This window comes from Martes martes (assembly GCF_963455335.1).
Source record: "Martes martes genome assembly, chromosome: 3".
NCBI classification, from domain to species: Eukaryota; Metazoa; Chordata; class Mammalia; order Carnivora; family Mustelidae; genus Martes; species Martes martes.
Window position 1 is genome coordinate 44885305 of NC_137890.1, and position 26656 is coordinate 44911960.

The 26656-nt window shown below is 34.8% G+C and overlaps 1 protein-coding gene across 2 annotated transcripts in view; it reads right to left on the minus strand.

Moving 5' to 3' along the window:
• TDRD3 (tudor domain containing 3) overlaps positions 1-26656 on the minus strand; it is a 161996-nt gene that overhangs the window by 48857 nt on the left and 86483 nt on the right. For both annotated transcript variants that reach the window (XM_080798603.1, XM_080798604.1), the window contains exons 6-10: positions 23620-23691; positions 21212-21361; positions 15432-15572; positions 12488-12644; positions 11475-11600 (exon numbers count right to left, since the gene is read on the minus strand). In XM_080798603.1, coding sequence (XP_080654729.1) covers positions 11475-11600; positions 12488-12644; positions 15432-15572; positions 21212-21361; positions 23620-23691 — 646 coding nt within the window. The remainder of the gene's footprint in view (positions 1-11474; positions 11601-12487; positions 12645-15431; positions 15573-21211; positions 21362-23619; positions 23692-26656) is intronic.

Genomic DNA, 26656 nt, shown 5'->3' on the forward strand with positions numbered 1-26656 from the left:
CCAGGTGCCCCATTTCTGTGTTTCTTATAAAACTCCTCAGAAACTGGATTATTTCATCTTCCTAGCATATCCTGGACATATAATAAACACAAGAATTTTTTTTTAAGATTTTATTTATTTGACAGAGAGATCACAAGTAGGCAGAGAGGCAAGCAGAGAGATGGGGGGAAGGAGGATCCCTGTCAAGCAGAGAGTCTGTTGTGGGGCTCGATCCCTAGGACCCTGAGATCATGACCTGAGCTGAAGGCAGAGGCTTAACCCACTGAGCCACCCAGGTGCCCCATAAACACAAGAATTTTTAATCAAACGTAACACTGCATTCTTACTCTCATCCCATACTACTCACTGCCATTAACGCCCTTAGTTCAATTGTGCACTAGTGGACTTGTGCAAGTCAGGTAATGTTCCCTTCCTGATAAACTGGGCATTTATACAAGAGATGCTAAACTTGTAAGTCAGAAACCATTTAGAAATAACAATTTATATTATTTTTGCCTTAACTCAAATATCAATGTTTACTGCAGAAAATACACTGGAAACACCAACTAAAATGTCACGTATTATCAAACTTGCAAAAACCAAAAGGATAATGCGTCAAAACAACTAAAGCTCTCATATAGGAAGCATCAGTCAAACGTAAGAAACTAAACTTAACTTGTGTAATATTTTCTTCCAAGCTGATTAAAATTTCCCAGGATCATGAGTATGATAATTTTAGATTCTACATTATCTTTGTAACACATTTCTTGCAAATTTTATAGAAAACTATAGCAAAACAAAAATGAGAACTCTTACAACTTGAAGTCAAAATATGCTAGTGAAATTTAAAGCTACTTTATTTTCAGGGACAAAAAAAAGAAAGTAAAGAGGATTTTTATAAAGAAAAAGCAAAGGAATGTCCACTTTTGGCTAGAACACTGTTTTTTAAAAAGCCACAGTACCATGGTACAACAGGTTACCTACTGATGTCTAAAATGATTCAAGTTGAATAGCTGAAACTACTGCAGAGTAATCCTCCAAGAAGCAAAACAAAACAGAAATAAATCATTAAAGGTATTTGTTACAAAAAGCTGGTCTCAACTAACTGGTATGTGAATTCACATTATAACTGAAGCATAACACTTTCTAATATTTCTATGTCTATATTTCAGCCACTTTATACATAATTTTTTTTACCTCAAAATTTTCAACAATACAAATCAGGACTTTTTGTATAAAATATCTTTAGATGTTATGTATATTCTGTAATGATCATAAAGTTCTTTAGCTCTAAAAATTTGTCTGTCAGCTCGAAATTTATATACTTGTTTCCTCAATAAAAAATGACTTCCTCTACAAATTTATTCTGTATGAATTCTGACTTAGATTATAAAATATAAGACTAAGGATTATGTCTCATGCCTTGCAGGTACATATAAACAGAAGTAGTTATTAAATGATTGTTTTCCATATATCATAAAAATAAAATACAACCTTTTAAAAATATAATGTGATAGGCAGCAAGAAAAATCACCCATCATCCCAAGCATACAGCTTAACACATAACTTAAATATGCTCTTTCTAACCAGTCTCTTCAAAATAATCATTTTATTGTCCCTATAACATTTATCTACTGGATATTCTTCAGCTTGTCTTCTAACTCCACCACTTCACTGGCAATATTTTCGTCAAGGTCTTCAATCAGTGGTATGCTAGAACAAACTTAAACATTGTACTACAACTGACATTAAATTTTCAGAAAAATCTGGAAGCCATTTGTTAAACTACTGATAGTCTGAAATTGGCAGCAGTGAAAATATTTACACCACAGAAATCAGGAAAAGCTAAAAAACAAGGACATTCCCCCGCCCCCACCTCTTCTCCCAGAGCCTGCTGTTAAACATTCACCTGTACACTGCTGATGCTCAGTAAACTCAATGGACACTTTCCATCCTTATCTCTCACTTTCTCCCATACTCCTACTTCTTTGGCAACTGGCTTCTCAGCTTCCTCTACTGGCTCCTCCACCCCTACTTGATCTCTAAATTTTACTGCATGCTTGATGTCTCTCCTTGATTTTTAATAATTAATGTATCTTAAAATTAAACTCCTGACTGCTCTTCCCCTCTAAAACCAATTGGTGCTTCGAAATGGAGCACCATAGAAAGAGTTCTGAGTTAGGAATCAGACAGACAAGGGGCCACGTTCCACTTCTTGAATTCTTATGGGTAATATGTTTTATCCCCTCTAGCCTATTACTTATATGTCAAATGGAAATAACAACATACATTTTTTATTTGCAGATGATTAAATGAATTAACAGTATGCAAAGCACCTAGAACAGTTCCTAGCATATAGAAGATGCTCAGTAATGGCTACTTATTCTATTTTTATGGTCAATAAATGCTTAAATGAATGGACCATTAATTAAGGAGGAAGAGCAAAATAGAAGAATGGGAAAAATGAAAAAGAGGCTAGTGTGTCCCAGCATCCTGACAAAACCTATATCTATCTTCTATAGATCTAAATACCAAATAAAATCAATTATATATCACAACAGATAGCATGGTTAACAAATCTTAAAACTATGTATGCCAAATAATTTGATTCCTATACATTTTCCTGAAAAAACAACTATCACGATGTAAATAATTTAACTAAAATATTATTTTGGCAGGTTATTGTTATAGCAGAGTTTAGAAACTTTTAAATTACTAACAACATCAATGGAATAATAATTGATTACTATGGAGCCATTAAAAATTATGCTGGCAGGAATATATAATTACATAGAAATATGGTTATATTTTATTGTTAGGACAAAAAGCATCTGTATATAAAAATGATCTCAAACAGAAACAAAAACAGAATATGGTGATGACATCATGGGCCATTTTCCTTTTCTTTTATTACTTATATTTTTAATTTAGTTTTTTCCTAAATTTATCAATTAACATCTATACAACAGGAAACAACACACTTCTGCAGTACCTGATCAAGACATTTATTAACCTCAATTTTTGGTTTTCTATTCTTAAAATGCCCTTCTAAGATATGTTTTTAAAAAGTGCATTTCAAATTTGTGGTAAGCTGATTTAAACCAATTTTTCTTTGTATTTCCTTTAAAATTTTTCACTAAGATTATCCCTAAATTCATATACAGTATTTTACATATAATTATTAAATTCAAATCACTACCAAATTTACATACATAGTCGGGACATTACATGTGCAGCAGCACTGTAGCATATTTTTTATTTCACTATTCCATAGATTATGTGAGATATTCAACACTTTGTTAAAGAATAAGCTTTGTATTAGATAATTTTGCTCAACTCTAAGCTAATATAAGTGTTCCGAGGACATTTAAGTTAAGCTAGGCTAAGGTGTATTAAATGCATTTTGACTTATGGTATTTTCAACTTAAAACGGGTTTATTAGGTTGTAACTTTATCTTAAGTCAAGGAAGATCTGTATTTGGGTGATCCTTTCTTGAGGAAACCCTTCACAAGAACATCTGGCCTAAAACATACATATTCTCTTTGACTTAGTTTCCCACCTTTCCAATTAAGCCATTACTACTATATCAGATTTCCCTCCTACAGCCCCTTCTTCCTCAGTTTTCTTAATTTGAGCTACAAATCTTTAAGTCAAACTATTTAAGCTGATTTGAAACTTGATTAAAATAAAACAAAAACAAAAAAGATACCTAACAACTATCAAAAGCCTACAATGTCATGTCAATTACCCATCAAACCACCAATAATATATCTGTTAACATCTAAATATATTATTCATCTCTCAGTATTATGCAGAATTCAAAATTATGCAGTAATGTTAATTAAGTAAATGCTACTTCTCACAAAATTCACAGGAAATAGTGATGGAACACCACAAAAACAGTGTATGTAGTGGAATCTGAATATTTTTCTCCCACTGGAAAGAGATAATGGAGCATTTTAAGCAAGGGGGTAGTAGGATCAAATTCATGTTTTTGCTTTGTTTTTTAAAGATTTTATTTATTTATTTGAGAGAGAGTGAGATCACGAACAGGGGGGAAGGGTAGAGGGAGAAGCAAACTCCCCGCTAAGCAGGTAGCCCAATGTAGAACTTGATCCCAGGACTTAGGAATCATGACCTGAGCTGAAGTTAGATGCTTAACCAACGAAGCCAACCAGGCGCCCTCAAATTTTTAAAAGATGACTGACCACGCTATAGAGAATAGGATGATAAAGATCTGCAAAGATTCAGTGGAGCACTGATGAAGGCCTGGAGTAAGATAGTAGGGGTGGAGATGAGGGGATGATGAGTGGAGGAGGCTGTTGCTGCTACTGCTAATCATGACGATGATGATGAATGTGGTGGTCGTGGTAGAACCGCCTTTATAAGGAGCCTTATGTGCCAAGCACTATGCTTAGCACTTTATGTGCATTAACTAATTGATCTTTTCAACAACCTTGCAACTTAGGTGCTGCTACTATTTCCCAATAAACATATTAAGGTTTAAGAGGTTATGTAACTTGCCCAAAGACATACAACTGGTAAATACAGAAGTTGTGACTCGGGGCGCCTGGGTAGTTCAGTTTTAAATCTTAAAAATAAAGATTTGTGAGTGAAGTTAGTAAAAGAATCAGTCGTTATTTATCTGCACCAGAATCCTATCCAAGTCTCTCCTTCTTTTGATAACAGAATCCTGCTTTGAAGGGGAAGGTAGTTGTGGGAACTACTCCTTCCTCTTTACATATAATACTGATGCAATCAATTAAATCAATTAATCAATTAAGATGTCCTGTGCTTTCCTGACCTACAGGCCTTTCCTGACTAAGAAGGCCTTTTCCTGTCTGACTTCCCAGGTACGAGGACCATTTCCTTGTTTCTGAAATATATTTTTTTTAGTTACCTTTTATCTCATATTATAAATGAAGATTTGACACACCCATACCTAGTGTGCTCATTCCCCAAGTTCTTTGGGCTTCTATCCTAGCCACTCCATATACATGAATGCCAAAATCCCCAGTAGGACTCAGTTGAGCTTGGGTAACCAATAATTATATGATTAAAGATATTTATCTTTGCCCCCTCAAAATTTCTTTGCAAAGTTGAGTCTTTTTACCTCCATATATGCCATTATATATTGGCATTATGTTACATCTGGAGCTACCTGAGTCAATCATTGCTACCATGTGGAGACACTCTGTCAACAACAACAAAACAGCAGAATGCAGAGATAGAAAGATTTCCCAGTTACCGAGCAAAAAAATTCTTTTTTTGCTTATTTGCGTTTCTTCAGCTTATATCTTAAAGCAAACTAATTTAGAAGTTGGTGCCAGAAAATAGGATGATATAAGTGACAGAATCTCTAATGTAAAATGTTTTAGCAAAGAAAGAGTGCAGGAGAGTGAAAATCTCCTCATCCCCTAACAGGAAATTGGAACTCTTTACTGTGCATTTAAACTGTAGCCTATTGTCTTGAAACTGAGTCTGTCTGCCTAACTAAGGACACTGACGCTTTAAAAGAATGTGGTATGAAAAGAAGGTGCTGGTTTTTTCTTACTGCCTTCATGCCCTACAAGAAAGACACAAGTCACCAACTTTGGAAGTACAAGGGACACAGATACAACTAGGTAAGAGGTGCTCTTCTCAATTACCACCAATAAGCCAAAAAGGCAGAATCAGATAATCACACTTCTTGAGGAATTAAGAACTCTATGAACCAGGAAACAAAAGAGGGAAAGCGGGAGATAAGACTGGATCCTGGAAAGAGGAAGCTTGATCACCTATGACTATGTCCAACATTAATAAATGTCGGGTGAGTTCTTAGTTCCTATATTTATTTAATTTAAATCTTATCCTTCTCCTAAAAACATCTCTATTTGAATTCTCTTCATATTTTTTAAGTGTTTACTCTGCATATAACTAGGTTATATTCTTTATTCTGCTTTCTAAAATTTTGATGCAAAATATGAAGAAACATATATAAAACTGACAACATAAAATTTAGGAATAAACTACACAAAAAAGGGAATGGTAGATTAATACAGATGTAAGAGAGTTACTATGTCTACTATTCTCACAATGCCTCTTGTTCCCCATTCAGAACAAATTAAGGTTATCCTGTTCTTATTTAGATGTAGAAAGTTAAAAGAGTAAAGTCACTATCTCAAGGCATTCCTACCCCCATCTCTGGCCAACCTAACTATCTTCCATAATAATAGAAAGAACCAAACCTACTCTTTCTGTCTCAAGTTGAAATTTAAAATACATATTCTCAGTGGACATCGTTTTAAGTGGTAGTTATATATGGAACAAAAATTGATTTTTGAAAGTTGGCTTCATTATCTAGCCACCAATTATAATATCTAGTCTGTAAAACCAAATCCAAAAAGAAAAATCTATATACAAGAGCCTTTTGGAACACAACCCTATCACAAGCTGATCAATTAAATCTTCCCAAGTTGACATCAAGTCATTACATATCACATAGAAACACTTTAATTAGTGATTACTCTCAGAGAATAATGTAATCCAACCTCATTTTTTTTCAGAATACTGATAAAAATGTCAACTAGAATTATGTTTGATTCCAATTTAAATGTTATAAGAAAATGTCTAAGTACATGTGATGATCAATGACCTCTGACAGAACTTTTAAAAAATTAGAATAAAGAAATGATGGCACCCTTTTAGAGAGGATTATATGATATAATATTAAGGTAAATGTGTTACTAACCTGCCTTAAATTTGTCAGAAGTATATTCTTAAAGGATGCATTTTTTCCCCCAAGAAGCCTGACACATTACACAGAATCTGCTATGATAATAACAAGTCCATCCAGGCCTACATTTACTCAGCTAAAAGATTATTTTTAGGGTATTAAAATTAAACAAAATCCTGACATAGTTCATATTATACAAAACATAGAAGCAAGAAAGATTTGGGCACCTGGGTAGCTCAGTGGGTTGAGCCTCTGCCTTCGGCTCAGGTCATGATCTCAGGGTTCTGGGATCGAGCCCCATATTGGGCTCTCTGCTCAGCAGGGAGTCTGCTTCCCCCTCTCTCTCTGCCTGCCTCTCTGCCTACTTGTGACCTCTCTCTCTCTCTCTCAAATAAATAAATAAAATCTTAAAAAAAAAAGTAGCAAGAAAGATTTGATAATTCAACTAAATTAGAAACAAAAATGTAAAAACCCCAAATAAATGTATCACTCAGTCATGATTATTTATAATCAATCTGGGACCATAACAGACCCATATAATGACACCAACATTATGAACATTGAAATTATAATATCCTCACTTCTTTCATTAGTTGTTCATGAAGCATTCAACTCTTATTTTCAGCACAGAGCAGACTTTATCCTGAAAAGCCTCCTAAATTTTCCTTATAAAAATGGCCAACACTTTCTCCCATCAATAGAGTCAATTTTAGAACTCAAGATTTATAGAACAATGACCAAATTCTGAGAGAACACCAAAGTGGAGATTCAATTTTATGAAAGTAAAAAGTTATTTTAGGCTTTGTTTCCAATTTAGAAAACACATAAAATCATAAAATGAGCAGAAAAACAATTCAGTGCATTTCAACAATTCAATCCATTTACTTACTATGAACCCCAGTTTACCTAAGAAAACTGTAGTAGCTTTGAGGTTGGCAACCACAAGCGAGCATTCACATCTCTCCTGTCACCTTCACTGTAATAGGATTGATTACATGAAGGCAGAGCCATGGCAATGTAAGAAACATCTATGAGTACAATAACCTTCAGTGTATATGTGATACATACCAATTTATCGTCTAGCTGTTTATGGTCATGTGTGTTATAATCAATCTCTTACGAGTCAACATCATCAAAGAAAAAGTTTTGGGTAGGAAGAGCCGCTACTGACAGAATCAGCTTTTGGTCAAACATTTAAAACAATGAAATATTAAACCAAAGAGTATTTTCAAGTCTGTCTGATTAAAGTATTACCCAGCCATTCAAAATAACTGATTGGTCTTATTTTGGCAATAAAACTTTGAAGTAGAAGATTAAATATTATTAAAGATTATAGGAATACCTCATTTTATTGCACTTCACAGATATTACTTTTTTTTTTTTTTTTTACAAATTGAAGGTGTGTGGCAACCCTCCTAATCTACTAGTTTACTAGCACCATTTTTCCAACAGCATTTGCTCACTTCATGTCTCTGTCTCTCATTTTGGTAATTCTCACAATATTTTAAACTTATTCATTATTATTATATTTGTTATGGTGATCTGTGATCAGTGATTATGACCTTCTGAAAGCTCAGATAACAGCAGTTTTTAGCAATAAAGTACTTTTAATCAAGGTAAGTTATTGTTTTCTAGACATAAGGCAATTGCACATTTAATAGTCTACAGTAAAGTATAAACATAACTTTTGTATGCATTGAAAAACCAAAAAATTTATTTGACCCACTTTTTTATGATATTCACTTTATTGCACTATAAGCTTTAGTGTGGTGGTCTGGAACTGAACCTACAATGTCTCCAAGGTATGCCTGGAGAAATATGTATCATGTCTGATTGCTGTATTCATAACTGCTTCTACTAAGCCTTTACATTTTGTTCAGTGTTGTTTACACTAAGTAAATGATAAATCCTTTCTAATAAGTATTTCTATGCCCCTTTAATTTGTGTTTTTTTCTGTCTCACAAACTAGACAATAAGCTTCTTTGGGGCGAGAGCTACAAGATCCCTCTATTTCCCCTAATGTTTAGAAAAAGCTGTTTTATTATGTCCTGTATCCCCACCACTAGCCATAGACCTGGTATAAATAAATACTACATAAAATACATTTATAGAATGAAGAATTCCTCGTAACCCATAGAATGCAGTCTTGCTTCAGTCTCAATCCCATTTTCCACCTTGCAGAAGGAGAAAAAAAAAATTGTTTTCATGAAGGCACCAAACAAACTTCATTGCTCTCATGCCAAAAACCCTTTCACAGTTTTGCACTGCCATCTAGATAAAATAAAAATTCTGTAGGGCAAAATCCTCTGTATCTGTCCCAGCTTACCACTTCTATCTCTGGCCCTCTATCCTCATCTCTCCCACACTGTCCCAAAGACAGGAAACTGCTGTACTGCTGTCTCCAAGCCTAGACACACAGAGCTCCCTCTACTTGGACTGTCCTTGATCCAGCATTGCTCTGTGGATTTGTCTAAGATGCCACCTCCTCCAAGAAGCGTTCTGCTCATCTCCCATCTTTTTTAGCTGGCTTGCCCTCACAGTGCTTCTAGGAAAGAATGAAAATTTTGCTTCTCTGAGAATAGTGGTCACCAAATAGGACAGAAAACGAAGGTGCACCTGGGTGGCCTAGTCGGTTAAGCATCTGACCCTTGATTTTGGCTCAAGTCATGATCCCAGGGTCATGAGATCAATCCTTGCATTGGGCTCTGCACTGGGTGTAAAGCCTGCTTTAGATTCTCCCTTTTCCTCTGCCCCTCTCCCATGCTTATGTTCTCTCTCTCTTCAAAACCAAAATAAAAACAAAAACAAAAACTAATATAAGTTGGAGGGGGTAATTTCTGGTGTTAGGATGACTGCAGAACATGTGATTTGGGATCAAATTTAGAGGCTGTACTGTACAAATATTAAAATATATAATTTCTTGAATTTAGGAATTTATGAAGGTCACAGATTATATTCTCTGTAAAAACTAAGGATCTGGAATATTACATATATTTTATAATGTCTGTATTTTTCTCACATGCTAGGAGATTCTGTCATATTAATAACAGTGACATAAAGAAAACACATCTATTAAAACACTCGCCTGTATTACCATATGCATTCATAAATTTCTGTCTCCTTAGAAGCCAATCTCTCTAACACTGATTTTTTTAGTGTAGTACTTATGTCATGTATCTTAACTTTGATAACTTTTTGCAAATGGAATGCTAATATTATTTCATTTTGTTGGTATAAAATATGCTCTGTGAGAACTGAAGCCTTATAGGTACACAAGTCACCATAAAATTACCATTTTCGGTCTCAACCTCATTATGATTTTGGAGACACTCAGGAATCAAAAGCAAATGTACAGAAACAGAAGGATAAGCGAAAATCACAGAAGTTCTGATTGGGAGAGTATAAAGGAAGTTGTGATAAAAATATCAGGAAGTCAGAGATTTGAAGAAGCAGTACAGAGTCTCTTGTTGGCTTTATAGAAGCAAAGAAACCTGTTGTGAACTGCTTATGGAGGGGGTCAGGTGGCAAGAACCCGACAACTTCCCAGAGCTGAAAGCCTCCCCAGGCAACATCAAGCAAGAAAACGGGAACCGTGATCTTAATCTGTAAGGAACTAAGTTTTGCTAACAACCATTGAGTGTGTAAGAGGGTCTTAAGCCTCTGCTAATATCATAGCCCCAACTGAAATCTTAAGCAAAGGCCTCAACTAAGTTTGCTTAGACTCCTGACCCATAGAAACTATGAAATAATTTGCATTGTTTTAAGTCACTGGCTTCATGGTAATTTATTAAACAGCAATGAAAAACCACTACCTTATGCTTTATAACCAAGAATATATTACTGTTACATGTGTCTGCTTACAAATCACATCTACATCGAACATTTTTTTTTTTCAAAATACACTGCCTTATCTTTATAATCTAGCAATAGGCTTCCATTTTCATGAAATCTGGACACTGAATTTGTTATCAAAGCATTTTATCTCCAAGCTTTCATTTAATTAAAAATATATCTGAAAGAGAAAACTTAATTTAAAAGTGTATTTCCCTAGTTTTTGGAATCATATTTTATTTTTGGGGGGCAGGGGGTGCTGGAGGAAGGGGCAGAGAGAGAGAGAAGATCTTAAGCAGGCTCCATGCCCAGCGCAGAGCCCAACATACGGCTGAATCTCACAACCTGAGCCAAAATCAAGAGTTGGATGGTTAAACAACTGAGCCACCAAGGCGCCTCTGGAGTCGTATTTTAAAAACATGTTATTTTAGAAAACATCTATTATATCCTATGCTTAGAAAAATACGTACTTATTTATCTTTTCAGTATTTAGGATAATCACTAAAATATATCATATTAAGGAATACATCATATTGTGACAGCATATTGACTCATTGTGTGAACATTTTCATATGATATATAATATATGGACAAAGAAGAGATAGACGATTCACAGTCAAAATGTCATATAAGATTATATAATATAAATTCTCCAACATAACCATCTGTTTTCATAGCTAAATCTGTCATCTAGTAAAGGTGGGGGAAAGAGTTTGGTGATATCACCCTTCATACAATTAGAGGGCAAAATAAGCTATCTTTTAGTATTTTCAGAATGTAACAATTCAAATTTTATTCTGTGCTTCTGTCAAACAGGAAATTTGTAACTAAAATTTTTAACACCCACAACAGAGGTTTGTATTGTTAATTGCTTTATTAACCTTTTTTTTGTAGAATTCCAAATAAAGTTTGGTCTTTTAAAAAGAAATCTACTTTAAGTTAGCCTACCTTCCACACTCAATGTCCCCATTTTAGACTCCAGGAAATCAAATAATGTGCTTGGTGCCGATGGCCTTGCATTTCCCAGTTCCTCTTCTTCTTCAGATCTTATCCTCCCCCTTCCTTTTCCTTTGCCTTAAGAAGTAAAGCAAGATATATTTATTGTGCATGCAAAAACAAAAGGAGAAAACACACCAAAATATAATCATCAGTCACCTTAAGTTTGATTTTGTATTTCTTTTCATATTTTTCTGTATATTCTGTATCTTTTAAATTAAAAAGTTTTTAAACGTAATATACGTATTTTAAAGATTTTATTTATTTATTTATTTATTTGTCAGAGAGAGAGAGAAAGAGAGAGAGGGAGGACAAGCAGGAGGAATAGCAGGCAGAGGAAGAAGCAGGCTCCATGCTGACCAAGGAGCCCAGTGTGGGACTTGATCCTAGGACGCTGGGATCATGACCCAAGCCAAAGGGAGATGCTCAAACAACTGAGCCACCCAGGCATTCCTTTAAATGATTATATTAACTAACACCTTTAGTCCTCTAAATGATCTATTTGGAAATTTGAATTTGTTCATGTTCTTTTATCTTCTAAGAGAAAAAAATCATTTTTATAAAATTTTTCTTTAAACGCTTATCCTTTCAAAGAATATAGGATTAAGGCTTGAATGACTAAAGAATAACACTAAGTAAAAGTTATGCACTTGTTAATTTTAAAGTTTACAAACTAGTCATTTATGTAAGGGGCATAGTTTAGAAATTATGAATAGATCTACTCACTTCATATCCTATTTTCTCTACTGCTTATCATAACCCTGTTAAATATTATTAGACCTACTGTACACAAAGATGAAGATAAACAGACTTAGAGCAAGTTAAACAAGTCTCTGTGGTTCCAAAATTGGCGTTCCTTCCACTTACCACAAATAGAAATGAATTTATAACTCCCACTCCCTCATGACAAACCCCAGCCAAAAAAGCAACCAATATTATCTGGCACATTGTTTAATAAATTCTACCTCTCAGAGGTGGTCCTGTAACAGGTTTGTGTTTATTGCTGTTAAGAAGTACATTCAGTGCTGCTTCTAAGTTGTTGTCATTATCCATAAGAGCTTGCCTCGATGCTTCTTTACTGAAGCCCATTTCTGTTATGTGTTTCAGAGCCTTCTCATCAACCTGTAAGAAATTAAGAGCAAAGCTGTGCTGATGACCATAAATAAACAAGGTGTAAGTTTTTAACTCTATACTGTTTTTTAACTAAAAATTACATCTCCTGCTTATGGAAAAATGTCATACTAATACATCACTCACTTTCTGCTTTTTTCATATCAACAGTTAAGAAAAAATCTATATGATATGTGGGGTTGTGCCTCTAGTACTCTTTGACTTCACAACTACCATAACAAATGCAAGAAAGAAGGAAAGGAAGAACATATACATGCAAAAGAATTTGGTACTTAGTCATTAGAATAATTTATGTACATTCAAATTTACAGTGGTATTTCCTTTTGATGGTCTCCTTCAGTTTTGAATAATAGCTTTGTTGGATAATAATTCTTGGTTAACAGGTTTTTTTTTTCCCCCTTTCAGTACTTTCAAGTTATCATCCCACTGAGTTCTTGCTTTCATAGTTTCTGATCAGATATTGGTCATATATCTTATTCAGGATCTACTGAATTTGATGAATTGCTCCTCTCTCACAGCTTTTAAGATTTCTCTGTCTTTAGCTTTCAGCAACTTGATTATGTGTCTTGGTGTGTCTCTCTCCCTAATTTTATCCTATTGGAGTTCACTGAACTTCTCAGATTTGTAGATTCATAATTTCATTGAACTGAGGAATTGGGGGCCATTATTTCTTCAGATAGTCTTTCTGTTCCTCTGTCTCTTCTCTTATTCGGATTCCCATACATAATGTATATGTTGGCACATTTGATGATACTCCGTTAAGCCCCTTAGCCTCTATTTTTCTTCACTCTTCTCTCTTTCTGCATCTTAGACCTAATAATTTCAATACCCTATATTAAAGTTCACCAATACTTTCCCGTACCTATTCCAGTCTGATGTTGAATCTGCTAATTAGATTTTTTTATTTCAGCTTCTATACTTTTATGCTTCAGTAATCCTATTTGGTTTCCTTTTATAATTTCTCTTTTTTTTCTTATTATATTCAGTTAGCCAACATATAGTACAGGATTAGTTTTTGGTGTAGTGTTCAATGGTTCATTAGCTGCTTATAACAACAAGTGCTCAGGTTCCCTACTTGTTCATATATAATTTTCTCGATTTCTTTTAGTTCTTTGTCAATAGTCCCCTTCAGACCTTTGAGCATACTTAAGATAGTTTGTTTAAAGCCTTTGTTTAGTAGGTCCAATGTCTGGGCTTCTTCAGGGATGATTTCTCTCATTTCTTTTTTTTCCTATGAATGGGTCATAGTTTGCTCGTTTTTGATATGCTTTCTAATTTATTGTTGTTGTTGAGAATTAGACATTTTGAATACTGTAATGGCAATAATTTGGGAAATCAGATTCTCCCTCCACTTCAGAGACTGCTATTGCTACTAGATGAAAGCTGACATTGTGAGGTTGTTCAGTGTCTTTTCCAGACTTTCTTTGCAAGGATTATATTCCTTGAAGTCTCTGTCCCATTATCACCATGGTCAGCCAGTAACCAGCCTCTTTAATCATCACTCACTATTCTGGATACTTAAGTGTCTGACTACCAGGCTCCAGAGTTTTAAAATAGTTGTTTCAAAGAGTACTTGTCAGCTCAACAGTTGTTTGGGTGGCGGGGCCAATTCCTGGAGCTCTCTACTCCACCATCTTTTTGATGTCACTCTCTTTATGTGTTTAATCCTCACCACAACCCCAGACTGCTGGTCTCTGATGTTCTATGGCAAGACATTCCTTAAAGCAGTATTCTCAATTTACTAAAGTTTGAAGACTTCTTTAGTTAGGGACCGTATTTTTTCAGCTCACTGTATCTACTCTAACCTGAATATGTTCAAGGGTGAGACAGCTTGGCCCACATTTATAAACCCATTATCCTTGGCCAATGACTGATTTAGAAGCAGACATGTGACCTAGCTCTAGTCAAAAAGACATGAATGGAATTTTCTGAAGATTTCAGAAAATATTTTCTTATCTGATAAAATAGACCCATACCCTTTCCTTCCTGCCTTTGAACTTTTTGTGTGAAGTTTTAACACACAGAGAATCCTATAACCCTGAGAAGAAAGCCAAAAAATCACAGAGATTCCCACCAGAGCTTCAACATTGTTATACTGCTGAATTTATCAAACTTTATAACCATCTACTTCTGAATTTTTAGTTATGTGAAATAATAAATCCCTATTATTTAAGCCAGCCTTAGTATTCTGTGCCCTACAAATAAAATCACCTAAAGTCATTTAACTTCTAAAGGCAGAGCAAAATGAATTCTTGTCAGTTCCCTTATATCTGAGGACACTGCAGCATACCAGAAATAACACTGACGCCTACATTTATCTTAAAAATCCAGGTATATCTTGCAAATGAGACCATAATATACATGAACTTGTTCTAATATATTTTTCCCAAGGAGTGAAGCAAAGCAAAACAAAATTACTTCAGACAAAATGTGAGAAAGATGTGGGGAAGGGAAGGGATGAACCTGGTGCATCATCTCATAGACTATAATCTCTATTAAATGTCCTCTATTTAATTTGATGGCTTTTTATCAATCCATTCCAAAAGGTGTTATTTGGACATTAGAAATTTAAGTAAAATGGAGGTTTTAAGTAAATCATCTTTCAAATAATCCAAATTTTCTATAGATTAACTATAATCCTTAATGAAAACCTTCTTAGAATTGTGAAATCTGTCCATAATACACTGAACAAAGCCAGTGGTAGTCACGAGAGAGAATAGAGAAATCATCAAGGCAAGGAAGAACACATTAATTTTGTGGTTGATTCTTTAGCCTTACCAGTTCTCTATAAACACCTTCATGTTTCCCCTCAGATTTGGTTGACTTTTCCTTTTGTAAAATTTCCCTATTTCGGTTACCAGCAGCACTCATGTTGAGATTACTTCTAGCACCACCACCACCTCCTCCAAATGTCTTGGTCTTGTAATAAGAGAAAAACAAAAGAGATGTAAGTAAATAACATTTAAAAATAGCTCTAAAGACTAATCTACAACGAAAAACACCTAGTAAAACTGAAGCACCTAAAAGCTTCTTGATTATGTTTTACATGAAAAAAATAAAATGTTAACATTATTTTTAAACAAATACCTACTGGCCATAATCTCTTCTTTCTACATGTCCAGACGAAGCAATAAAAAAATTACATTAATTGAAATCTTTAAATCTTCTAGGCAAATCATCAGTATAAACTTAAGTAGACAACAATATAGAAAAAAATAAAATAGTACCAGCATCATGGACATTAGGTGTTAAAATTCTAGGGTATAATACTTTACTGATATCATGAGACCTGGGTTGTATAGCAAGTCTATCTTTAGCAAGGCACTAAACATGTCTAGGAATCAGCTACATTATGTCTGTAATCCAGTAATATGGTTATATAATCTTTTTTTAAAAGACTTTATTTATTTGAGACAGAGAGAGTGCGTGCGTATGAGTGGGGGAGGAGCAGAGGGACAAGTAGACTCCTCACTGAGTGGAGAGCTCATTGTGGGGCTCAATCCCAGGATCCTGAGATCATGACCTGAGCTGAAGTCAGATACTTAAACAACTGACAGCTTAACCCAGGTGACCCTGACTGCATGATCTTAAAAAGTAAACAAATATTATGAATTTTAATACTAGATTAAAATCCTCATTACTGATTTATTACTTACATTAATTATATAATATGCCATCTTACCAACTATGTATAAAAACTTTAAAGTCCATTATTTATTTTGCCTGATTTGCTTGACTAATTATGTTTAATCACCTCTGAAAATCAGATTTGATCTCATTTTTATTAAAACTATAGTGAAAAGACCAGAATGTAAAGAACATTAGTTTGGAAAGATACAAAATCATGACTGAAAAGCAACCCACAAGCTGTTACTTGTACAATATCAAATTAAACATCTGGTTATACAATATCTTTATAGTTCTAAGAGATCTAATAAAAGAGGAAGAAGTGAACAGTTGCTTTTTATTAGTGATAATAGTAGTTTTACACATGTTTTAAAATGACGACACTAAGAAAACATCCTAGATATACATTTACATAACACCGGGAAATTGTTTTGAATCAGATGAAAATATAAAGAAACAAAACCTGAGAAATAGAAAAATAGTATGAGATAAGCATTAACTACTGATTAGGAGTTGATGCGCCACAATATTTAAATTTGATTTAAACCAAAATTAAAATCACATCTTCAAAGACCATTCATTCTTTGTTTATGCAATAGATTTGGAATGTCTTGAGGGTCATCACTTATAAAACCATAATGAAAAAATGTGAGTTTATATAACTGTGATCTAAAGTTAATTGGACTGGAAGATGGTACAGTATAGTTAAGAACACAGGCTTTGGAACTTGACAAGACTGGGACTAAATCTTTACTCAAACAGTTCCTATCTCCTGCCTTGAGGCAAGTTACTTCTACCTTTCATAAGACAGGTTTCTCATTCTTAAAACAGGGATGAGAAAACCTACCTAATTGGGACATTGTAAGAATTAAATGACACTAACACCACAAAGTGATCAATTTAGTAACTGGCACATGGTAAACACTCACAATCCATGGCAACATTAACTGTTTTGCTTAATATATTAAAACATAGTTACCTGGGAACTCTGGACACTGATGTATTCCAAATTAAATATATTTCTGGAATTTAAATTCCATAACTCCAAAAGTACTCTTTCTTTGGGTACTAGTGAAGCAGTCCCATCTTCTGGATGCTTTTCTTTATTATTTTCTTCCCATTTTTATGGATTAAATGATAGGATAAATTTTCAGAATTGCTTTTCACTGTTTTATAACAGTTGCCACTCACTAAACATATAAATACCTAGAAACAACACAACTTAAACATTATCCATAAGGTAAATGGTGTTGTCCTTTATGAGTGACACCATCTTGTCGATACTGTACAATTTAGGAATCCGTGAAATCATCATGACCATGACATTCAAGTGGACCCTTAATGCTCCCTAGCAATCTTACTATATTTCCCTAGCCCAATTACCTTCCCCGTCTACTAGACTGCTACTTTACATATTCCCCTTACTCCTCAAACCTCCAACATCTTCTCCTCCATTGTTACTATTGACCTTGCTTACTACCTCACTGAAAAAAATGAAATAATCATTACAGAACTTGCATAGATTTTCACCACATCAACCCACCCACCAATATCTGCATACTCACTTTCTCTTAGCACTGTATATTTTATCTTACTACCATCCACATGAATGTCTAGAGGAATCTAGAGGAAATGAATCCCCCAACTCTACATTATTTCTCAGACCACATCTTACACGATCTTTCAAAAGCTTTTGACGAGTTCAATACCCCTTTCTCCATGATGCAATTTCTGTATTCTTTTGTTTTGATCCTATCTTCCTGGTTGCACCTTGGCTGGTTCAATCTCTTTCACACAACCTCTAGTGCTACAAGGGCTCATTTGTTACCCCTTTTATTTTCCCGTCAGCACTCATTTGGTGATCTCATTTGGCCTCATGATTTTCAAAAGGCATCCATATATGTCTACAACTTCCAAACGTGTATTTCTTCCAAAGCTTACTTTTTCAATTATACTCTCCTGTCTCACTGCCTATGAAGCCACATGGATGTCTCACAGGCACACTTTGACATTAGTATGTTCAAAACAGAATACCAAATCTTTATCCTCAAACCCATCCCTCCATAGTCTTCTCCAATTCAAAGTAAGCAACTCTAACCTGCCAACTTCCTAGGGCAAAACACTTGGAATTTTTCATGACACCTGTTCTCAGGTACCACATTCAATATCTCAGAAATCACGATAGCTCTACTTCTAAAATTCCAGGATCTGACCACTTGGCACCACCTATACAGCTGCCATCATCATCCTGGCTACCATTATTTTTCCCTCCCTGGATTACTTTAATAATTTCCTAATCATTTGATTCAATTTTCTCTAAAATCCACTGTGAACCTAGCAGCCAGAATTAGCTTTTTAAAGTTGATGTTACCACTGTGCTGAAAACCCTCTAAAGACTCTCATTTCTCTCTGAATAAAGGTCACTGTTTTTAACATGACTTAGAGAGACCTGCATAAGCTGACCTCCATTATCACCCTTGACTTTATATTCTACCTCTGGTCCCTTTGTTCTCTCTGCTTCCACTGGCTACCTTTCTATTCCATGAACATATACTCTTGCTTTAGAACCTTTGCAAAGGCTTTTTCTTCTCATGTAACCATATAGCTAATTCTCTTACCTCCTTTAAGTCTTGGCTCAAATCTCATCATCCTGAGACCTAATCAAATTACTATATTTAAAACTGAAATCTACAACTTACTTATTTAGCATGTTTATATTAGTGTCCTTACTAGAATGTAAACTGTAAAAAATTTTAAAAGAATTTTCAATTTCTGACCATCCTATTTTATTTATTTTTTTTAAAAGATTTTATTATTTATTTGACACAGCGAGAAAGATAGTGAACGAGAGAGCACGAGCAGGCGTAGTGGCACACAGACAGAGGAGAAGTAGGCTCCTGGCTGAGCAAGAAACCTGATGCAGGCTCAATCCCATAACCATGGGATCATGACCTGAGCCAAAGGTAGCCACTAAACCAACTGAGCCACCCAGGCCAGGTGCCCCTGACCATTGTATTTTAAAGTGCACCCTACTCTCAACTGGCACTCCCAACTTCCCAATCTACTCTCTTTTTTCTTCCTATTGCACTTAACCAACATCTAACCTACCACTTAACTTACTTACTCAGTGCGCTAATAGTTTGTCTCCTTTACTAAATATATAAGCTTAATATGGGCAGGGATCTTTTGTCTATTTTGTTCATTGATTTAACCTAAGCATTTAAAACACTCCCTAGGGGGCACCTGGGTGGCTCAGTTGGTTAAGTGTCCAACTCTTGATTTCGGCTCAGGTCATGCATGATCTCAGGGTCATGAGATTGAGCCCTTGTGTCAGGCTGGGCATGGAGTCTGCTTAAGATTCTCTCTCTCTCCCTCCCTCTGCCCCTCCTCACCCCTCCATGCTCGTTCTCTTTCTCTCTCTCTCAAAAATACAAAATAAAATATAAAACACTTCCCAGCATATAGATTTTCAAAAGATATTTGCTGATTAAGGAATAAAGGAAAAATAAATGAAAATCATGGCTTGATCATGTTCAGTAGACTCCACCAAATCCATGTGTTTAAATAGATATCACAAAACATCTTTTCAGAACAATTACAGTGTTATATCATTTTGCTGTTCAGACATTTAAATATAAATCTGTATGTGTGTGTGTGCATGCAAGCATACTTACCTATATAGAAGGATATATAGATATTGGGATAATGTACTACAATGCACATAGGGTTAGTCCTAGATTTGCAAGTAACACTAAGCAAGTTCGGTTAGTTTTGAGCCAACAGCAGCTCTCTCATACACAAATTGAGAAGTTTGAAGTTTTTTCAGAAAACTAGAATTCTTTACTTATCAAATAGTATGGAAAATATAATGTGATCAAATGTGACTTTAAAAAAATGAAGCATATTACAGTATAACTATATTCCAGTAAATAGCTATAACCATATCAAATAAAATTTTGGGAGGAAAGTTTGTGTGAGAAAAATGTGCACCAAAAGAACAACTTTCCTATAATCATTAAGGAATTGATATATACCCAATATACTCTTTTTAAACTTCATAATTTTAATAGCTTTTTGGGAAAGAAGACATTTACTTTATATGAACTATGCAAAATGCATTAATTTCAGAATCATGAAAAGTGATTTTTTAAAAAATGTACCTGAGCACATAGGAAATACTGAAGAATAGCAATAGTCACATCTATTGAGTGCTTTTAGTGAAGGAAAATTTGATCTGTGCCATGCAGGATTCTAAATGTTTTAAAGATTATCAATTTAATTCTCACAGCAACCTTATGAAGTGGGTACCATTATTATCCTCTTTTCATAGATGAAGGAAAATAAGGCACAAAAAACTAAGTAATCTAACAGCAGGGTATGCTTCTGGGCTGTCTGATTCCAGAGCTTGTGCTCTTGGACTCTACAAGTGACAGATGATGGAAAGACATTGCAGGAAGGGAGATAAGGGTAGTCTGTTAGCAAGAATTGTCAAGGAGAGGGGTCTGGATAGCTCAGTGGGTTAAGTGTCCGCCTTCAGCTCAGGTCGTGATCCTGGAGTTCTGGAGTCCTGGGATCCAGTCCTGCATCCTGAATCGGGCTCTCTGCTCAGCAGAGAGTCTGCTTCTCCCTCTCCCTTGTCAGCTCCTCCCCCCATCCACCCCATGACTCATGCTCTCTCTCTAACTCACTCTCTCTGTCACAAGAAAAAAAAAGAATTGTCAAGGAGATTAAGAAAAAGAACAAAGGAGCAAAATGTGTAAGCTTAAGACTCCAAAAGTTACTGTGGCATTTCTATTGATAAAATATGCAAGAAGAAATTTAATTTTGTTGAATTAGTTACCTTACATGAAAAGACAATAATGATTATGAGTAACCTAAATAGAACATACTGACAAGAAATAAGAGAAATTTATAATGATTTAGTTTCTTACTTCTTTGCTCTTTGCAACTTCTGCAATAGCAGCAGTCCTTTGCTTTTCAAATTCATCATTATCATTTGTAGGTTTGACAGGCATTGTAACTTGCAATGTCTTTCTTCGGTCAAGTTCTCTACTATCCACTTGGACATGAGATATGCACTTCTGGTAATAATAAATAAAAACAAAACACTTCAGTATTTCCAAAAGAGATTCAAGTTTTTCATAAGAAAGGAATACCTTAAAAGAACTGTTTGTGTCACTGACAACTGAGAGCTCATAAAACTATAATTCTTTCTCACAGATTAAAAAAAAGGTATAAAAGTGATTAAATTAACTTTTAAATAAATGTAATAGGTAAATAAAATGTAGAGCTACATAAAAGTGTGGCTATCTAAAATAGGGCACATATTTAAAATACACATTGAACCAAGAGATTTAAGTTGCATTTGAAACAACTGAAACTTGAAACAATTATAAATTTCAAACAGTCTATACTACTGTACAAGAAGAGATAAGGTCAGTTTTTTATTAAGAGTTTGATTTCTGTATTATGCCACAATATGCATATGAGGATTATTTTAAGTAGGGTTATTTTAAATATAAAGAGCTGTCTCTGAACTTATAAACCAAAAACTAAAAACATACCTGTTCTCTCAATCAGGCTACAAAGTTTTTGATTCTTAGTTTCATAAGATAAATTAAGAAAGCTATCACTGCCTAAAAGTAAGCCCCGAGTTCTGCTCTCCCTTCTAATCCTCGCAGTAAAAATCCTATAAAATGAACTTTGTCTCAATTTAATAATAAAAAGGAAAACATGCTCTCAAACAAATATGTTAAGCAAATACAGATTTTCAGCAATATAAATATATCCTGTTGATAGCAGAACACATCCAGCATTATCTATCTTTAACCCATGTACAAGGCTAAGATAAACTGAATAAGAATTTTTCAGAATGGACTTAATAAAAAATAATATGACTGAAACCATAACTTTTATTATATTTCCTAATTTAAAAAACTAAAAAACACTCTTCATAATCTTGAAAATAGATTATAAGTCTCTCTCAGCAATTCATGAAAGAAATATTATCACCAAAATGTTTAAAAGGAAAGCAAGTTCTTGCAAACATGTATTTATTAGATTCAAATGAAAATTATTAGACTGTTTATGCTCTGTTTCCATTCTGAAGGTTTACTACATTGGTAGAAGAGAGAACAGCATCAACATGGGTCAGACTATAGGGCATCATGCCTCCTTTCATTTTGACAATGCCTGGCTCCAAAGTACGGTAAAATTGGCATATTTTTAAAGTATTTTCAAAATAGTCATGATGCATGAATGACTTTAATTTTGAGTTGACCCTACAAAAATATTTTTGGAAAAGGATGCCAGTCAACTGACTGTACCCATTTATCTGCTGATCAGCCAGATGTTTTTTTTTTTTTTTTTTTTTCACAACAAACCAAACCAAAACAAAACTGTTATGATGTAGCTCTATTTCCCACCTGTTGTGTCCCCAACTCATCTTCACTCTGAGCTAGCACTCTCGAAGAAAAATAAAGAGCAAATGTAAGGCAGATTACTAACAGCTAAATGCTGGTGCCATCATGAAGTAAAGAAAAAGCTGCCACAGGCATTATTCTCACACTCAGCAGGGATAAAGTAGGGAAAGGCTGCAGGAGACTGTTGTGAATACAATTTGATGCTGAGTACAATCAGGACGACCCAAGATACACGCCAGCCAAGGTGTTACTTCAGTGTAACATTTTGCAGAGGCTGGGTTGAAAAATAGGAAGTTGCACACTTTTAGCGTTTTTGAGAGAAGGATCAGGGCTGCTGTGGTTTAAAAAAATAAGCACCAAATAGAAATGAAATTAAGTTCTCGCCTGAGATGGGTATTTGGATCAAGGCAGAAGAACAGAATCCAGGGGAGGACAGCTGGGACAGCAGGCCCCACTGAAGTGCAATGAGGCCCTTCCCTGCCTCTGCGTTCTCAAGTTTATGTCTCATCCTTCTGATGAAATGTTCATTTTCTCTCTCTCTCTTGTGTTTCTATGACAAAGTGGGAAATTACAGCATACATTTGTCCTCTTACTCTTGAATTTCTTCTCTCTCTCTCAAAAAAAAAAAAAAAAAAAAAGCCACCCCATCCTATCTTAATTAATTCTAAGTTGCTGCTCTTCAGGTGTGCCTCTTAATTGTTTCAATCTCTGGGTTAACAAGCACTTGGGAAAAGAATCTACACCAACAATTTAATTAAGAAACTCCACAATTATTAAATTTCTGTATTTAATATATTTCCACATAACTCCCATGACCTCTAAATGAATAGTTCAGCATAAAACTAAACAAGTTTGAATACAAATGAAAAACAATTTTTTGCTGATTAAAATTCATCTGCCAACATGAAAGTCATTACCTGTCCAAAAGGCACAAAAGGAGGTGGTCCACCTTCAGTTCCAATATTACTTCTATTGTGTTTTGACAAGCTCTGTGAGAAAAGTGAGTCACAAAAGAGAAATTATACCATTTACAATGTACCAGGAATCCACTTACTTTAGTAGATTATACAGAACAGGAAAAAAAGCCTTCTATAAATTATTTCAAACCACATAAAATATTTTATGTAATTAGGCAATAACTAGGCAAACGTTCTCCTCTCACCTCCCCATATTAAACTACACAATCAAATACAATTTTGAGAAGCACCTATTAACCTACTCCCATAAAAGGAAAACTTAACTAGTTAAAAAGAACAAAACAAAACAAAACCCTCCTCAACAAGGGGTAAATTCAAGACAACAAACATTGGTAATAAGAATTTTACTTTAAAGCATATTAAAACTATAATCTGGCAGACAAACATTACCTGGAAATGATCTTCAAAATAAATTTTTAGATATAAAAACTATTAGCAAACAACATACTTGTGATAGTGTGATAAAAAAAAAATATATATATATATGTGTATATATATATATACTTGGTCCTCCTCCCCAGTTCCTGGAACAGAGCTCCTAAAACTCTTTGAATTTCCTGAGTGATAGGGGTGAGAGGAGCATTTTCTGTTACTCATAATAAGCTTCTTTGAGGATACCTGAGTTTATGCTAATGAGGCAACTATTGATGGGTCCCCCCAGTAGCTCCAGGATGGGGGCTGGTTGCTAGAGGCACCAATAATGTGATTAGAAGGTAGAAGACTAACAAGATGGGATCGGGAGGGAGACAAACCATAAGAGACTCTTAATCTCACAAAACAAACTGAGGGTTGTCGGGGGAGGGGGGTAGGGAGAGGGCGGTGGGGTTATGGACACTGGAGAGGGTATGTGCTATGGTGAGTGCTGTGAAGTGCGTAAACCTGGCAATTCACAGACCTGTACCCCTGGGGTTAATAATACATTATATGTTTATAAAAAAATTAAAAACACACACACAAAAAAGACACACACAAACAACAAAAAAGAAGGTAGAAGACTGAACTAATCACCAGTGTCCAGTGGTTTAGCCAATTATGCCTATATAATGCACCTCCTCTGAAACCCTAAACAACAAAGTTCAGAGAGTTTCCAGGCTGGTGAACATATCCATGTGCTGGGAGGGTAGAACACACCCAATTCTAGAAGGACAGAAACTCCTGAGCTAGGGACGCTTCTAGGCCTTGTACTTCTTCATCTGGCTGTTCATTTGGATCTTTTGTAATATCCTTTATCATAAACCTGTAATAGAAAGTAAAGTGTTTCCCTGAATTCTGTGGGCCTTTATAGCAAATTATCAAAACTGAGCAGGGAGTCATGAGTAACCCTAATTTGTAACCACACTGGACTGAACCTGGGGACCCACTATCTGCAACTAGCATCTGAAGTGGTGGACCAATCTTGTGAGATTGAGTCCTTAAGCTGTGGGGTCTGTACTAACCGCGGGTAGTGTCAAAATTGAATTAAATTTTAGGATATCCATGTGGTGTCTATAGAGAAGCGGAGAATTGCTTGGTGTGGAAAGTACATATAGTTGGTGTCAAAGTGTGATTAGCAACAGTTCTTAGGGATACTTACGATAAAAGTGATTTCTAATTATTTAAAGAGATCATATTATTGTAGTTTCTGATATGGAGGTTACTTTAAATTATGGTTAAATTCCCTCAATAAAGTCTTGTTTTTCAAATCAATTTATACTTTGAAGAAGTAATCAGCCCACTGTTCTTTAATAAAAATAAGCTTCCAAACCCCACCAATTTGTTTCCTTTATCTCCTTCTTGCATTTAAGACTAGAGAGATAACAGTGCATTATAAAAATGGGGAAAAAAGATCCTCCTAGTAAAACAATTTCTCACATCATAAAATCTTTCGAAAACATCACAAGGAATCCTCTGAAGGATTCCTTTCAGTCAATTCCTCTTATGTTTTATTTTTGAGGTGTTAACAAATGTCTGTTAAGCACTAGTTGTCATTTAATACATCTTTTCAACTTTAAATTTTTTGTGCACCTTTAATAATTATCATTAGAAGTTGCTATGTTTAAAATATGTTGTTAAATAGTGGGTGGAAAGAAGTTTTAAAAAATCATCATGTGCACTTTTCAAACATGTTCTAGAGTTCCCAAATTATATAAAGAATGCTATGCATTTTAGGTAATTTATATAACGAATGCTAAGACTAGGGGTGCCTGGGTTGCTCAGTTGGTTAAGTGTCCAACTTAAGAGATGGTCCAACTTATAAGATGGAGTACCACATTGGGCTCCGAGCTCAGTGGGGAGTCTGCTTGAGTTTCTCTCTCTCTCTGCCACTTCCCCCATTCACGCTTTCTCTGTCTCTCAAATAAATAAATAAATCTTTTAAAAAAGAATGCTAAGACTGAAGGCAGTAATACTATTCAGTTGATTAAGCAGAGTAATTTAAACTGCATAGGAATTTCATATTTCTTTACAAGCTAAACTTAAGATTTTAAACTACTTTAAAAAAAACAGCAAATGCATACAATTATCTAGGGTCCTTTTCTCAGCTTCAGTTTAGATATAAGAATAGGATTATTCAAACATCAATCATTTCAATTTATACTATAATTTCCTCAAAAAACTCACATAAGCTGCTAATAATACCATCTCCCAATATACATTATATAATTCAAACATAGAATTTCTACTTCTCATCCTGACAAATGCACAAAAGTCAGACTTCATCTCCCTCTATAAACAAGTAGGAATCTGGACAAGATGTAAGAACCAACTGTTTGAAGGCACAGGACAGTAAGTATTGCAGGACTATGATCCCTGAAAGAAAGAGAAAAAAACAAAACAAAACAAAATAGATGAGCTCAGCATTTCTGCTCAGAAACACGATGCAGATAGAGAGCACAGAGAGCAACACTGAGAAAATGAATTTCGTAATACACGCAGGCTGACGCAACTTGAAGTTGTAGGGCAGAGTTTTGTAAAAGAGGGACCTGTAGAGAAAAGAGGC